Here is a 14,253-nt window from a genome sequence, read left to right as displayed (position 1 = left end):
GTGCTAAATCTCTCAGAACAACATGAACAGAGTATTATGGTAGTAGAGCTAAATGATGTATTACATGTTTATGAGAGAGTTAATGGTATTCTCACTGTGCCTCTCTGTGGTTCCAGCTGTGTTTGCAATCTACTCTCTCCCTCTGTTTACCTGCTAGGGCTCTCCCACTGAGCCATAGACTCACACATAATCACACCCACAGGGACACAACACACACACACACACACACACACACACACACACACAAACACAGCCCTGAGAAAGTGAGTGAGAGAGAAGGTGTCGGTTTTCACATTGGTCTATCATAGGGGCTCATAAAGTACTTTATATAGGGATCCCTGAGTTAGTGCTTCCCACAGCCCTCACTGAGACATACTAGTCCTGAGAGAAAGGACAGGACAGGAACCCATCACCTGGGTGGGTAGGGATGGGAAAACGCCAGCCTCACCAATCCCACCGACTCATCAGAAACTAGCACTGTGATGTGGTTTCACTCGGGAATGTCGAAGTTTCACCTCGGGGATGCCAACGTTTCCCATCCACTCTACAGTTTCTTTGCAGGACTATTCCCACAATACAGGACATTCGATTTTTACTTCTTAAATACTGTAAAACATCATGTTCAGAGGTCTCATAGACAAGGGCATACGGAAGCCCTTTGCACACGTTATACCACTGACTTAAGAATTACATAGTGTCTGTGGTACAGTGTCTTAAGGATGACATAATGTTTTTTTGGGTACAATGAGTAGTCTGATTAGCAGGGAGAGGGGAGTTGGACATGCTTGCCCATCTCATTACCGGGGATAGATGTCACAGAGCTGGAGAACAAATAGCAGGAACGTCAGATAAAGCGGATTTGCACTGATGTGCCATGGGAAGCAGCTGTGAGGGCGGGAAAGGGGTCGGATTATGGAAAAACATTTACATAAGAAACATTTTAGCTCGGAAAGCTTTATTGATGCATACATATTTTTTGGATAGTTATCACATAAAAACGAAATGATTATGCAGTATGAATCACTAGCACTACAGTACGAATCACTGGCGTACTGCTGTGACGCAGTAAGCAAATGCTTATTATTGGCTAAAACTATACAATGTTAACCTCAAAATACATAATTCATTTGTGAATTATTACTCATTCATTACTTTACAACATTTTGACAATATACAGTATCTCCATACTGTATAAACACTTATCTTTGAACTCTTTTGCAAAGGAAATGCAGAGTTGGCATCCACGTATGGTCACAAGACTATGTCCAGGTGCATATAGTGTAGCCTATGGGAACCTATGGGTGTAGCCTATGGGAACACAATGCTCTGTACCTTGGGTCTTTGAGCCAGGATCCAACACAGCCAGATAAATATTCTCTTGGCCCAACTCATCGCTCAGAGGAGAGGAGAGGAGAGGAGAGGAGAGGAGAGGAGAGGAGAGGAGAGGAGAGGAGAGGAGAGGAGAGGAGAGAGAGAGAGAGAGAGCACGAGACCTGCTCCAGAGTCAGGTCTCCTTAAACGTCAGGTAACACTACAGTGCCAGGCCCCCCTCCCAGCACACACACACACAAGCATGCATGCACACACACACAGACACACAGAGAAGCATAAACATACCAAATAAATACACACACTGTATAACATACACATGCAAGGACTCGTACTAGCATGAGGACAGTGTTTAAAGATACTGCATTCACAAGCCAGTGAGAATAATGTGAACACGGACTCATACGAGAAGATGGCTAACTCTACAACACAGAAAATCTGGTTCACTGTTTGAAGCTTGGGAACTAATGCTTGAACAATCACACCCACGGCTGACTACCCCCTAATTGACAAAAGCATTTTCTCTGTTCCGTGAAACTGTACTGTGTGCTGAAATGCATGTTTACGCTGGAACTCACTGCAAAAATGCAATCCAAGCAAGCCCACAAGTTTGAGATAGCAGTGTCCCAGGGAGGGCACCTCTAAGGTCATTGTAAGTGTGTGTATCATTGTTTTTAGGGATACACGTGTACTGTACATATGTATCTATTCATAGGTTTATGTGCACACTGATGCATAGTCATAGCAATAATGCCCATAACTAAGTTTAGCCAAATATATTCATATTGTCTTTGACTCTATTACCCCCTGCCTCTGTGTCTTTGAGATGCTGGTCCTTTGAAATGCCCTGTGGGCGAACAAAACTCGGTCCCGATGGAGACAATGGAGCAGCTGGATTTCTGCACATGTGCCTTTGTGTCTCATCTGAGGCCTTGTCATAACTCGATCAGAAGGCCTTGCCCTGCCTTTGATCACACACACACAGAAACGCATGCGCACACACAAATACATTCAAAGTCACTGTTTCAGTCCAGGGAAATGGACGAGGGTACCAGTACAAAAGAATATTTGATTAGGTTATAATAACACCACATGAAAGAGAACCCCAGCAGGGTGGGGGCAGAGAGCACAGCACCCAGCGGGGACACCCCCACTGGGCACACCACGTCATTTCAAGAGAATTGGGTAATATTTGGTTGATAGGTTGATCAATGAGATTGCAACCTGTTTTCACCAACTCAAAGAGACAGCCTAAAGTTTGTTGAATTTCCAATGTGTTTTCACTATGCTTTCAACCGTCTAACAGCACAACCAATGTCTGATTTTTGATTGATTTATACACTGTGATGACTCAACCAAATATCAACATCAACACTGTATCTATCTTCTGCTTGGATAGTTCCATCTGTGCCACTGGCTTTATTTCAAGTTTGTCTACAAATTCATATTTGATATGTTGGATTCATGTCTCTATTACAAACCAAACTTTAAATGCACTTTAAATACTGTTTGAGTTGATTTATTCCTATTCTTTAACTTCGATTTTTGGTTTAGATGGAGACGTGAATCCAACACACAGTGTATGTATTGTTAACTTGTAGATACCATTTGAAATCAACCAAAGCTTGAAACCCTAGGCCTATATGTATGGTCTATTTTTAGCTGAATCCAAAGCTGAATCATTTAAACAATAGCTGTTGATGACTTCCCAAATGCTATATATGCCTAAATAGCATAATTGATGATATATGATTGATAAAGAATTGTTACATTTAATTTACTCTGCTAAACCTTTGGAATGACTTCAATAGCAACAGCCACACCTGTTGCTGACAGGTGTATACAATTGAGCACACAGCCATGCAATCTCCATAGACAAACATTGTCAGTAGAATGTATAGTACTGAAGAGCTCAGTGACTTTCAACGTAGCACCGTCAAAGGATGCCACCTTTCCAACAAGTCTGTTCGTCAAATTTCTGCCCTGCTAGAGCTGCCCCGGTCAACTGTAATTGCTGTTATTGTGAAGTGGAAACGTCTAGGAACAACAACGGCTTAGCGGCGAAGTGGTAGGCCACACAAGCTCACAGAACAGGGCCGCCGAGTGTTGAAACATGTAGCACAAAATCGTCTGTCCTCGATTACAACACTCACTACCGAGTTCCAAACTGCCCGCCTGCACAAAGCGAGGTCCATGGCGAGAGAGGTTATACAACCAGCTACAGGGGAGAGGAGTTTCAGGCTGGAGGTTAGCGCAGTCGTACGGCCGATGAGTACGGCCGATGAGGCGGCAGAGACAAGGTGTGGTGCTTGCTGAACACAGGAGCTAGATCGTGATACTCTGGAGGAACTGATGACAGGTCTGGGGGGTTCTGGAATGGACTGAGGCACAGACAAGGCAGGGGTAAGGGCAGAATATATACAATTATAGTGACAAAACGTATTCCAAGTGGTTACCCTTCCAGTCGATCTGTGGGCTGTACAGCTTTAACCAAGGATGGCCAAGAACCAGAGGAGAGCTAGGGCAGTCGATTATGTGGAGACCGATCCTTTCCTGGTGATTCCCAGAGAGACGCAGGATGGCCAGCACGGTTCTCTCACTGATACGGGCGAGGAGCTGTCCATTGAGAGCATTGGCATCAAGGGGTGAATCGAGTGGAACAGTGTCCAGACCCAACTGGGTAACACACCTGTCGTCGGCACCCGAGTCGATGAGGGCAGGTAGAGAAAAAGGCCAACTTTGCCATACAAGAGTGCCACCTAGAAAGGGTCTGGGGGAAGATGGACCGGTGCTTTGACTCAACAGTATATCCCCCACAACTGCTGAGGGAGGGGCAGGAGTAGCTTTAACAAAGTGACCAACCTGGCCACAGTATAGGCAGCTCCTAGTGCTGATTCGCCGCTGCCTCTCCTCGGTCCTGCCCTCTCTCTCCGATGCTCACGAAGACGGTTGTCGATGCGGATGGCAAGAGAGATGAGCTCCTCGAGTCCATCAGGCTCATCCCTGGACACCAACTCATCCTTGATGGTCTCGGTGAGAGCATTCTGGAATGCTCACTGAAGGGCATCCTCATACTAGCCGCTCTCATCGGCGAGGGTGCGAAACTCGATCGCCATCTCAGCGACACTATGGGAGACTTGACGGAGGGACAGGAGTCGCTTGGCGGCATCCTTACCGCGGACAGGATGGTCGTAGACTCGCCTCATCTCCTCCGTGAAGCTGGAGTAGGAGGAGCAGACAGAGGACTGTTTCTCCCACACAGCTGTGGCCCAAGAAAGCGCTGCTCCACTGAGGCAGTCATTCAGGAAGGAAATATTGACCCATTCGCTAGCATAAGCGTAGGGCTGTTGCTCGTATACCAGCGAACAGTATAACAAAAAGGCTCTGCAAGCTCTGAAGTTGCCATCGTAACTCTCAGGGGCCGGAAACAAACGGCTCACGGTGCAGATGAGGCGAACTAGGGGCTGGTTGCGAGCTCTGGGCGAAGGTTCGGCCCTGTAGGTCAGACAGGCTTCGTGAAAACTCATTGATGTGCTACAGAAGGGTTTTCAGGGCTTGGTCATGTTGCTCGAGCAGGGTGCATTGGCCGGCAAGGGTTTGGTGGAGAGGATCTGAGTCTGCTGGGTGCATGTCTTTGGCCAGATCGTACTGTCACGTGGAGCGGAATAGGTAAACCCAAGAGCAGACTCAGACTAGGAGACTGGGATAAGGTTATCAAGGTATTTATTGAAACACGGGGGTAATATTGAGTGCAGGCCTGGGGAAGCTCGGGCGGGTTGCCGGAAACCAGGTGCGGAGGCTGGAGACAGGGACCAGAGTTAGAGCGGGCAGAACTGTAGCGGAGAGGAAAACAGTGGCAGGCAAGGGAAAACAGCAACAAAGGACTAGAAACATGGGCTGACTGAGCAGAGATTACGATCTAGCAGCGTGGAAGAGGCAGGACTGAATATGTTTAGAGGTCTTGATTGTGGAACAGGTTGCAGCTGATGGGGATCTGCTCTGACTCCAGCACACCTGTCTCCGCCCACACAATCACACACACACACACAGAGAGAGAGGGAGAGGGAGAGAGCACTGGGGGAGTGGCGGCAGGTCAAGGAGACACAGGATGAGCACTAGAGGGCATGGCAGAAGCAGATGTGACACATAATCCTCTGGTTGAAATTTCACCCTCAAAACAATAGTTTTGATGACTTTTTAAAAATCCAACATTTTTTCCACATAGATTCCACTTCACAATATGTTGAGAAATTCCATTGTAAGAACATTGATTTAACCAGTTTGTGGCCAGTGGGCCTCACAGGTTAGCAATGAGTAACCAATGAGGCTAACCAAGGAGTTAGAGCTTTCCTTGGTTAGCATTAGCACAATAAATAAATATTCTCTGTTCATACTTTCCTGTCTCAAGGTAGAATTTTCTGTCCGTCTTGGTTGTGCTTCTAACCTGCACATTTTAGGGGTTCAAGCAGCAAAGCTCAGAGAAACGCTATTATATTTTATAGTGGTCACTATTATCTAAACGCCTTTCTGTACATGGTGGAATCATTCATATTTTCCACTGAACCAGGTTTTATTTTCTACTTTTGAGGAGGAAGGGCTCTAATACATGTAGGCCTATTGTCAAGAACTTTCAAGTGAAGAATTTCGCTTTAACCCTGTGTTTGCTCATAATATGAGAGAGGAAATATGAGGACAGTGCCTTCACACTTCAACAAAGGAGGTTCATATTTGTGCCCGTGCAACTCATTTTTTTCTTCTTCTTTGTACATGCTTGTTTGACACAATGGTAAATTGCCGCCTATCTATTACCAACAAGGCTTGTTCTTGCATACTGATAGATCATTCTTCTTATGTTACGGGCAATTGCTCACACCCCCTCCCCTTCTATCGTATGAGTGGTTTAAAGTTTCTCCTCTCCAACTCTGATTGGTCGACCAACTTGTGCTCACGGGCAAAAACTTCAGACGACTCTTCTCTTTACGCACTACCATCAGGGAGGCAGAGTAAAAGTAGGGACAGTCCGTTTAAAAGTGTAACTGAAAGTATCTTGTCTTTTCATCGAGAAAAGGAGGCTACCACGCTATGGAGGTTGTCGAGAAAAGCTAAATACAATTAGAGTAGATAGGAATAGTGGAGATTCCCATGCGTAAAGGTTGAAGGGACGGCATCTTTGGAACATTAACTTTAAAAAAAAAATCTAAGTCGTAACACCTACCGAAGGAAATGGCTATTTCTTGGATTTACAAAGTTTGGATCCTGCTATTACCCATTTTTGATAGCGCTGTGTCCAGTTATTCCGAAGACCAATGCAGCTGGCGAGGGAGGCAAGTATAACTTTTATAACGGTTTATTCAAGTTTCATTTGTTTTATGGAGAACCATTCACATTGTTTTATATAGTTAAGTGCAAAATAACGTTTTGTTCCGGTTCTACCTTAGTTGAAACAAGTTGATACAGGTTTTGGGCGCAATTAAATGTTTCCAGTGTCTTGCAACAAAGTATTGCGCCTTGGGTTGCAGTCTTGCAGAGTGAGCAAGAGAGAGGAGAGAGTTATGCCGTTATTATAACGGTTTTATGTGTGCACAGGGGAAATTACTTGTCGTTATTTGGAAAAGGATGATTTAATATTAATTTTATAAAACCAAATTCTAGGCCATGTTTTATAGATGAAATGACCTACACTATGTAAAGTCAGACACATTTTTAAATGGCACTGACGGCCGCATTTGGTGACCAATAGGTAGCGCTACTTCTTTTTGAATGCAAATGGATACCTCAGTTCAATGTGTATTTTGAAAGCATGTTTTAATCGTTTTCAAAGGATGCACTTAAAATAAGTGAAACGCACTGCAATGAAAATCTCCAGCTGAAAAGGTTAATCTGTTCTCATCCATTTTAGCCAGAATGATTTGTTTATTTATTATTTTTCAAGCTTTCCCTCAGTCCCTCTCAAAGTTGCCCACATCTAAAGCGTATACCCAAACCACTCATCCTGCAATGTTCAGTGCAATTTCCGTAATGGGTTTCGACCAATGATGTATATAAACCCTGGATTGATGATGATAGAATTGGACATTGACGAGGCTTTGAAGCCTCCTGGCAGCGATATTGGCACTCCCCATTTGGAGCAGTCCTCCATAGGAATGAATGGAATTCTACAGCATTTCAGTTATCAAGGACAAACATTTTTTTGTGGCCAGTGGGGACAGTAACATCACTAAAATAATAAATAAATGTGATTTTTAATTTATGTTTAGCTCATATAATATAATTTAAAAGTGTGCATTACAGTGTCTGTAATATAAAAATGTGTCAAAAACAAATGTAGACATCAATAAATGCATTTATATAGCTTCCAGATTTTTTTTTGTTACAATGAATAGTACCAAGATGGCTATGCGGTGGACTCAATACAGCGCCCCCTGTTAGTCATCCAGGGTTTATATACATCATTGGTTTATAAAAATTGCACCACATCCTAGAAAGTGACACGCTGGTGACTCCAATTTTAGCCAAGAGGACAACTTCTGAAGACGAGTCTGTCTAGCTTGGAGGTTATAGGCGAGGAAGTCCAATTATGTAACTTGGTCTCCCTTTTCTCTCTCTCCCTCTTTCCATCCCACAGTGGTCTGTCCCAGCAGCCAGGCAGTGTGGAGCAGATCTCTCTCCACTGCTCGGAGGGTGCTCTGGACTGGCTCTACCCTAAGGGGGCGCTTCGCCTCACCCTGTCCCCCAGGTTGACTTCTGCGGCAGTGGGACCGGGGGGCAGCAGCTCAGGCCTAATCACGGCCTGCGTCAAGCCCTCGGAGCACTTCCACGGGGCCCAGCTCTACTTGGAGAGAGACGGGGTCCTGGAGCTCCTGGTAGGGGACCGTCTGGAGACGTCTCCCCCACCCCGGGTGCGCTGCTTCAGCCGCTTGCCCGGCGAGAAGGTAGCCCTCTTCCTCCAGGCCACGCCTCACCAGGACATCAGCCGCCGCATTGCATCGTTCCGCTATGAGCTGCGAGGTGATTGGACGGCACGCCTGTCACTCGACTCGAACCCCATCATCAGTAATGAAGGTGAGTTGGAACGAGGAGGGAGGGAGCCATGCTAGGTCAGTCTGGGTTCTGGAAGGGTCACATTTGGGCTCAAATAGATACACATAAAATATTTATCTTAACACAAACCAAGGAAAAGACAGTGTTGAATTTGTTTGTGAATATGCTCCCTGAGGGTTGATGGGCCTAACAAACAACTTTTAGAATTTGTTGTAGCTCAGATTCTATAACTAAATTCTCTTCTCACCCACATGCTTCCAGTAATTATTTTAGCATGGGTCTCTGAATCATATTAAATTGTATTCTGGCAACCCCCCCCCTAAATATGTTTCCTCGCTCTTAAGCACAAACAGACCTTTTTTTGGGGTTAATTTTCAGTTTTCTCTGTGTCCAGGCAGAGTAGAGTGGGGGAAGTGTCCTCTAGTTTCCCTGGACACATAGGCCTACAGACCCTGTCGGCAGGTTCAGATTTGAAAGGGAGTGGAGAGAGGCAGAGAAAGAAAGAGAGGGAGGAGGGTTAGCGGGACAAAAGCCCAGTATGCGAGGCCTTCTCTCCAGAGCCCGGAGCTCCTTTCATTGGAGCCTTCGCATGAGCGTTCTGGGATTACTGCCGTTGCCTTGGCGACAGGGAGGCCTCAGCTGAGATGCTACCCTCATTTGTTGAGCTGCCCCTCTGTAGGGAGGCTTGGCTCTAAGAATACACCCCCTCTCCGCTCAAGAGTCTACACACACGTACACACACATTGGCTGGGCATGGGGGGAGGTTTGCTCTATGGCCAGGGAGAAGGAAGGAATCTCATTTATCAGACTTTTTCACTAAGAAGGGGAATGTGTGGAGGGGGCAGCTAGGAGGGGTGGTGGTGAACTTCTTGGAACTTTAAAAAATGCCAGGGTGTTTTCTTTTTTTCAGTGCAGTCATTTCAATGCAGCCACAGTTTGGTGTTTTTGTTTCGCTATGCGTTCCTTTTCTGTGGCCATCTGTGGACTGGGTCCTAGTATGAAACAGAGGAGGATTTGCTGTATTTTAGTTTCCTCTTTTAAAGTGATAAACAGCTGTGATTGAAGCCGCCACAACTCCTAGAAAAGAAGTAAGTGCCTTCTGAAAAAGTGTAGAAGTGGAGCTTAGCCCATTTAAATCTTTTGAAGTTTTCCACCCTCCTCTGTTGCCCTTGTCTGGTTGGCTTTGATGAGGTGTGGGTGCAGACACCCTAGCAAGGTCTAGGGGGGAAGTGGGGGTGGGAGGTAGGTGGGCTGTTTAATTTCATTTGGCTTTAAAAACGTTTGGGGCCATTGGAGTTTCACTGGCCTTCCTCTCCAAATCGTAAAAGTAGCAACTGTCTGAAAGAACACTGCAGTTGGTCCGTGTGTGTGTGTATGTCCTTACACTGATTTGTTCTATTCGCATCACGCCTCCAGAGCATTTGATCTTTGTTGTAAGCTCGTCTCCACCCTCCTTTAAGTCTCCTTTCAAGTGTGCAACAGGATAGGATAGAGCTCAACGCGTTTGTAATATAAAGCTTTTAAATATTATAACTTGTTTATTTTTTTTAGGTATTATGTGGTTTACAACATCACGAGGGAGTAAACACATTTGAATGAGGATGTAATTAGTGTTTGTTTGATTAGTGGAGTTCTCCAATTGACCCTCTCTTTTTTTCTTCCCCTTCTTCTTCCTCCCCCTCTCTTCCCAGGTGCCTGCAGACCCTGTAACAACACAGAGCTCCTTATGGCCGTCTGCACCAGTGACTTTGGTGAGTTCTCCTCTTTTACAACCTCCTGTTTTGTTGTCTGGGCTGCCGTATAACAATAAAACAACACGTCAGACCAGGAACAGTTTGGTGTCTTACTGAATTTCGTCCTCCATTTCATGTAGATTCAATACAACATGGCAAGAAAAGCCATTCAGTTGCAGAGAAAAAAAGATAATGATTTTGTGTCAGGATTGAGGAACTACAAATCGGTTGTGTTGAATTAGCTGAAAGTAGGGGTAACACAGGTCTGAGGTTGGTGTAAATATAAATCCTCCCCCCTCTGAACTACTTAATTTATGCAGAGGTCAAAGGTGAAACAGCATTACTTTAGCCTCTCTAGTTCCCTGAAGTTCCCCTAAACCCCCACTCCTCAAGGCACTGTAGTGGAATAATCTCCCCCCACCCTAGACAGTGCAGTGGACTAATCCGCATGGCTCTAATTGAGCCGTAATCAGGCTTAGTGGCAGCCCTTTGGCAACATAAAGTCAGGGGGATTACAGAACTGTTCCAGGCAGCTCTCCATACCAATTTCACTGACTCTAATGTTAGCCTCTGGTGGGTTAGGATTCTAGTTACTTGTTTAGTACTTCAGCTGTTTTTTGGCAGCTAAAGCGTGGCAGATATTTTCCCATTGATTACCAATATTGTGTTTTTAGAATGGGAACAACAAGTATTGAAGAACAATACATCCATTCAACAGATGTTAACCATCCACCATCTTAGTCCACATTTAGTTTAACTATGATTGTCGTATTTGTAACAACTGCTACAAACGAATTGGGTCAATAGAGCTTTTGACTGACCAGTTTGTCTCTTCTACCCACAGTGGTGCGTGGTAACATCAAGGCAGTGGACGAGGACAGTGAGCTACGGGCGGCTGTAATCAAAGTCAGCGCCACCCGAGTGTTCCGCCAGAAATACACCCTGTTTACCGGGACCGGCCGTTTGACCCGCATGGGCGAGATCAGGACCCTGCTGCAGTGCGGTGTCCGGCCTGGGGTAGGCAGCTTCCTCTTCACCGGCCGCGTCCACTTCGGCGAGGCATGGTTGGGCTGCGCCCCCCGCTACAAGGACTTCCTCCAGGCCTACGCTCAGGCCAAGTTGGCCCAGCAGCTACCCTGTGAAATGGCTGTGGACTGACCCGAGCCACCCCAAATCCCACCTGACTACTCCCCTGAATGAGGCTGTCCTGTGAGGCAAGCCCTAACTCGATCAGCCCCCCCTTGCCTGTCATTTGGTTTGCCATACCTCAGAGTGAAAGGTGAGGAAGATGGAAGCCTATCCGATGATGCAGCTGTGGGCCGACCCTGCCATGAAGGTCCCGTTGGATGCAGTCTTCCCCCAAAGACTGAGGAGTTGGGCATGGACATTTGTAGCACCATTCCCAGTGCAATATACAGTCCTGTTAAAATTTGAAGGACACTGTGGACAAGATGAGATTAAAGCATTCGGCACAGGACATATTTTCCAAAAATGCTTATTCAGAATTCTCACAAGAGCTTTCCGTAACAACAAGCAGAAATTTGTCAGGAATGGATTCAGAGCTATTGAGTGTGAATTTGTGTCTTTTAAACTCAGGGAAATATGTGGAAAATTCTGTGGTGAAGTTACCATCTGTTTGGAATTCACATAATTGTTATCCCAGTGTTCAAGTACAAGGCTGTTGTTTTTCTATGGTGGTCTTCAAAATGGCCACTCATTTTCCTTCAATGTTTTGTTTCGGAAAACTGGGGGAAATCTATCCTTTTGTGTCCAAGATTTTCTCACAATTTTATAGTTGAAAGAAAAAATGGGGGACTATTCTCAGTGTTGCAATTATTTATTGGAGATTAGGGTGGGTCTTTCTTTATTCAAGGATAAAAAATAAAAAATCGTAATTTGCACTAATAAGGGAAAGGGAATGATCTGGAAAGTCTGATGCTGCAAGCAATGAAAACCAAATGAAAACCTGACTATATGTAGCATAGAAGAGAAGAGGAGTGATCAGAACGTAATAAATGTACAGATATTGCTAGCGCATGATAGTGCTACGCTAGGGTTAGCACATGTTAGCCCTAGGCTAGCACATATTAATGCTAGGCTTGGGCTAGCGCATGTTAGCGCTAGGCTAAAGCTTGCACAGCGGGTTCAAAGCACGATAAGCTCTGCAAACTAGTGATGAACGCGCTTTCACGACAATAGCCAACTCTGAGATTATTCTTTGTTTGAAGTACACACAAGGCAATTCTGCCTTTTTGAACCCTGTTTAAATATTTTCTGCAGATTTATAATACAGTTTACTTCAAGACTTCATTGTGATATCTCAGTTTGGTTGAAAACTTTTGTTACCTTTTAATATGCTGTCTGAGAAGCATTGATTTTAATATTTGAAAACCCCTTATTTCGAGTTTACCATAAATACGTTACAACAGTGTTGCCCGTTACAGCCATTTCGTAGCTATTCATACCTATTTTGTAACTGTAAGCCTAAGAGAAAAGCTGTCTGCAAAAAACAAGCTGCAAAATACTACCAAAACATATAATGAGATGCTATAAGATCTACTGGCCCAGATTTATGTCATTGTTCAAAGTTAAATAATTGTGTTTATTGAGTACCACAGTATGAGTCATAAAACCTGGAAAATGAGTCATAAAACCTGGAAATGATTCCAATCGTTTTTTCACTAGAAATGTTTCCATCTGAGATTTTACAGACCCATATAGGGTCTGTATTTCGTATAGGCTTGCCCCAGTGTGACATTTTGATAACCACGCAAATCTAACTTTTATCAATAATTTGCATAGTACATTCTTGAAAGTAAATTGAGGCAAATACATTGATAAAACTCACCTCGTCCGGGAGGGAATTACACAGCTATCAAAACGTTACTGTCAAATTCATGATGTGAAAAGTTACTGGCGGAAATTCCATTAGAACCATAACCATTGAGGCGGACTATGGGAGTTTGGCTGGAAATGTTTCAAGTTTGTGGGACTGCAACTGCTGACAACAGCAATATTCCCCTCAATGAATGTCCATTGGGATATGTCTCAAAGTTGGCAGAAGCAGTTGCATCCAGTAGCTACCTAACTTTCACAAGCATACGTCCGAAATGTTGATAGCCATGTTGAGCCGTGAAAACCTCAAAAACAATTTAGTCCGGCCTCCCGAGTGGCGCAGCAGTCTAAGGCACTGCATCACAGTGCTAGAGGCGCCACTACAGACCCTGGATCTATCCCAAGATCGAAAAAGGGGGTGAAATAAAAAATAAAAAAATACAATTTAGTCCAAATATCAATAATTAATTCTTACAGCAGTATTAAATGTATTTGCGTGATACTCTTTCCAACAGCTTTGGGGTTAGCAGTAAGCATCTCTAGACTAGCATGCAAAAGGAACAAAGAATTCATATCCATGGCCATGATGGCTAGTCAAGATATGTTGTCTTATGTGTACTAAATGGATGAAGGGAGCAGTTAACACCAAATTAAGTTGATGTGCTGGAGCGGTATGTACACAAAAAGCCGAAAACTGCCATGCTTGCTGATATTGTCAATTGTTTCTATGTGAGTGTAATTTTGTGTTAATACCAATGTGAATGTTATTATGTATATAAGAAATTCTAGAAACAAAAAACAACTTATGGAGGAAAGTGTTTATGTGGTCTGTGATATAAAAAGGCTGAAAAGCACATTTGAATGTTATGGATTTTTTTTGTTTTTATCTCTGCATGGTTGCCTCTTCCACCAACTATATAGTAAAGTTACATGGTTGTATAGTTATATAGTTGTCATCTCTCATGCACACATCTTAAAACAAGTCACACTACAGATGACCATGGTTGAACAACATGTCCTTATAATCGCATGACATGGATTTAAACCCACAACCTCTAGTTGTCACTTAGATATATTTGGGATAAGGGTCGGAGACTTTTACAACAATGTTAAGTCACTATATGTGTCCTTAGGGGGCCCAAGACGAATGGCTTGAAATAAAGCTAGATAGAGCGAGAGATTTAGAGGAGTGCAAACAGACACCGGGGGCGGCAGGGAGGGAGGGAGGGAGGAAAAGGACGGTTGGAATTGTGTTGTGCTCCGACTCCCATTTTCAGGATTCAGGAAGCAATAAATTCTCAATAAGGGAGCGGGA

The 14,253-nt window shown here is 44.4% G+C and overlaps 1 protein-coding gene across 1 annotated transcript; it reads left to right on the top strand.

The window, feature by feature from the left end:
* The first annotated feature begins 6,308 nt into the window (after positions 1-6,308).
* On the top strand, positions 6,309-13,792 carry LOC139368168 (meteorin, glial cell differentiation regulator). The gene is made up of 4 exons (XM_071106773.1): positions 6,309-6,653; positions 7,955-8,391; positions 10,062-10,121; positions 10,948-13,792. The coding sequence occupies exons 1-4, from the start codon at positions 6,553-6,555 to the stop codon at positions 11,259-11,261; spliced, it is 912 nt and encodes a 303-aa protein (XP_070962874.1). The 5' UTR covers positions 6,309-6,552; the 3' UTR covers positions 11,262-13,792.
* The last annotated feature ends 461 nt before the right edge of the window (positions 13,793-14,253 follow it).

The sequence above is a fragment of the Oncorhynchus clarkii genome, chromosome 16 (genome assembly GCF_045791955.1).
Source record: "Oncorhynchus clarkii lewisi isolate Uvic-CL-2024 chromosome 16, UVic_Ocla_1.0, whole genome shotgun sequence".
In the NCBI taxonomy this organism is placed as follows: Eukaryota; Metazoa; Chordata; class Actinopteri; order Salmoniformes; family Salmonidae; genus Oncorhynchus; species Oncorhynchus clarkii.
This window is presented reverse-complemented; position numbering and strand designations above follow the sequence as displayed.

Excerpts from the sequence above, each read along its gene's own strand:
- LOC139368168 (XM_071106773.1), top strand. The coding sequence starts at position 6,553 with ATGGCTATTTCTTGGATTTACAAAGTTTGGATCCTGCTATTACCCATT. Across the intron at positions 8,392-10,061 it reads CCCCATCATCAGTAATGAAG|GTGCCTGCAGACCCTGTAAC; the intron begins GTGAGTTGGAAC and ends CTCTCTTCCCAG. Across the intron at positions 10,122-10,947 it reads CGTCTGCACCAGTGACTTTG|TGGTGCGTGGTAACATCAAG; the intron begins GTGAGTTCTCCT and ends TTCTACCCACAG.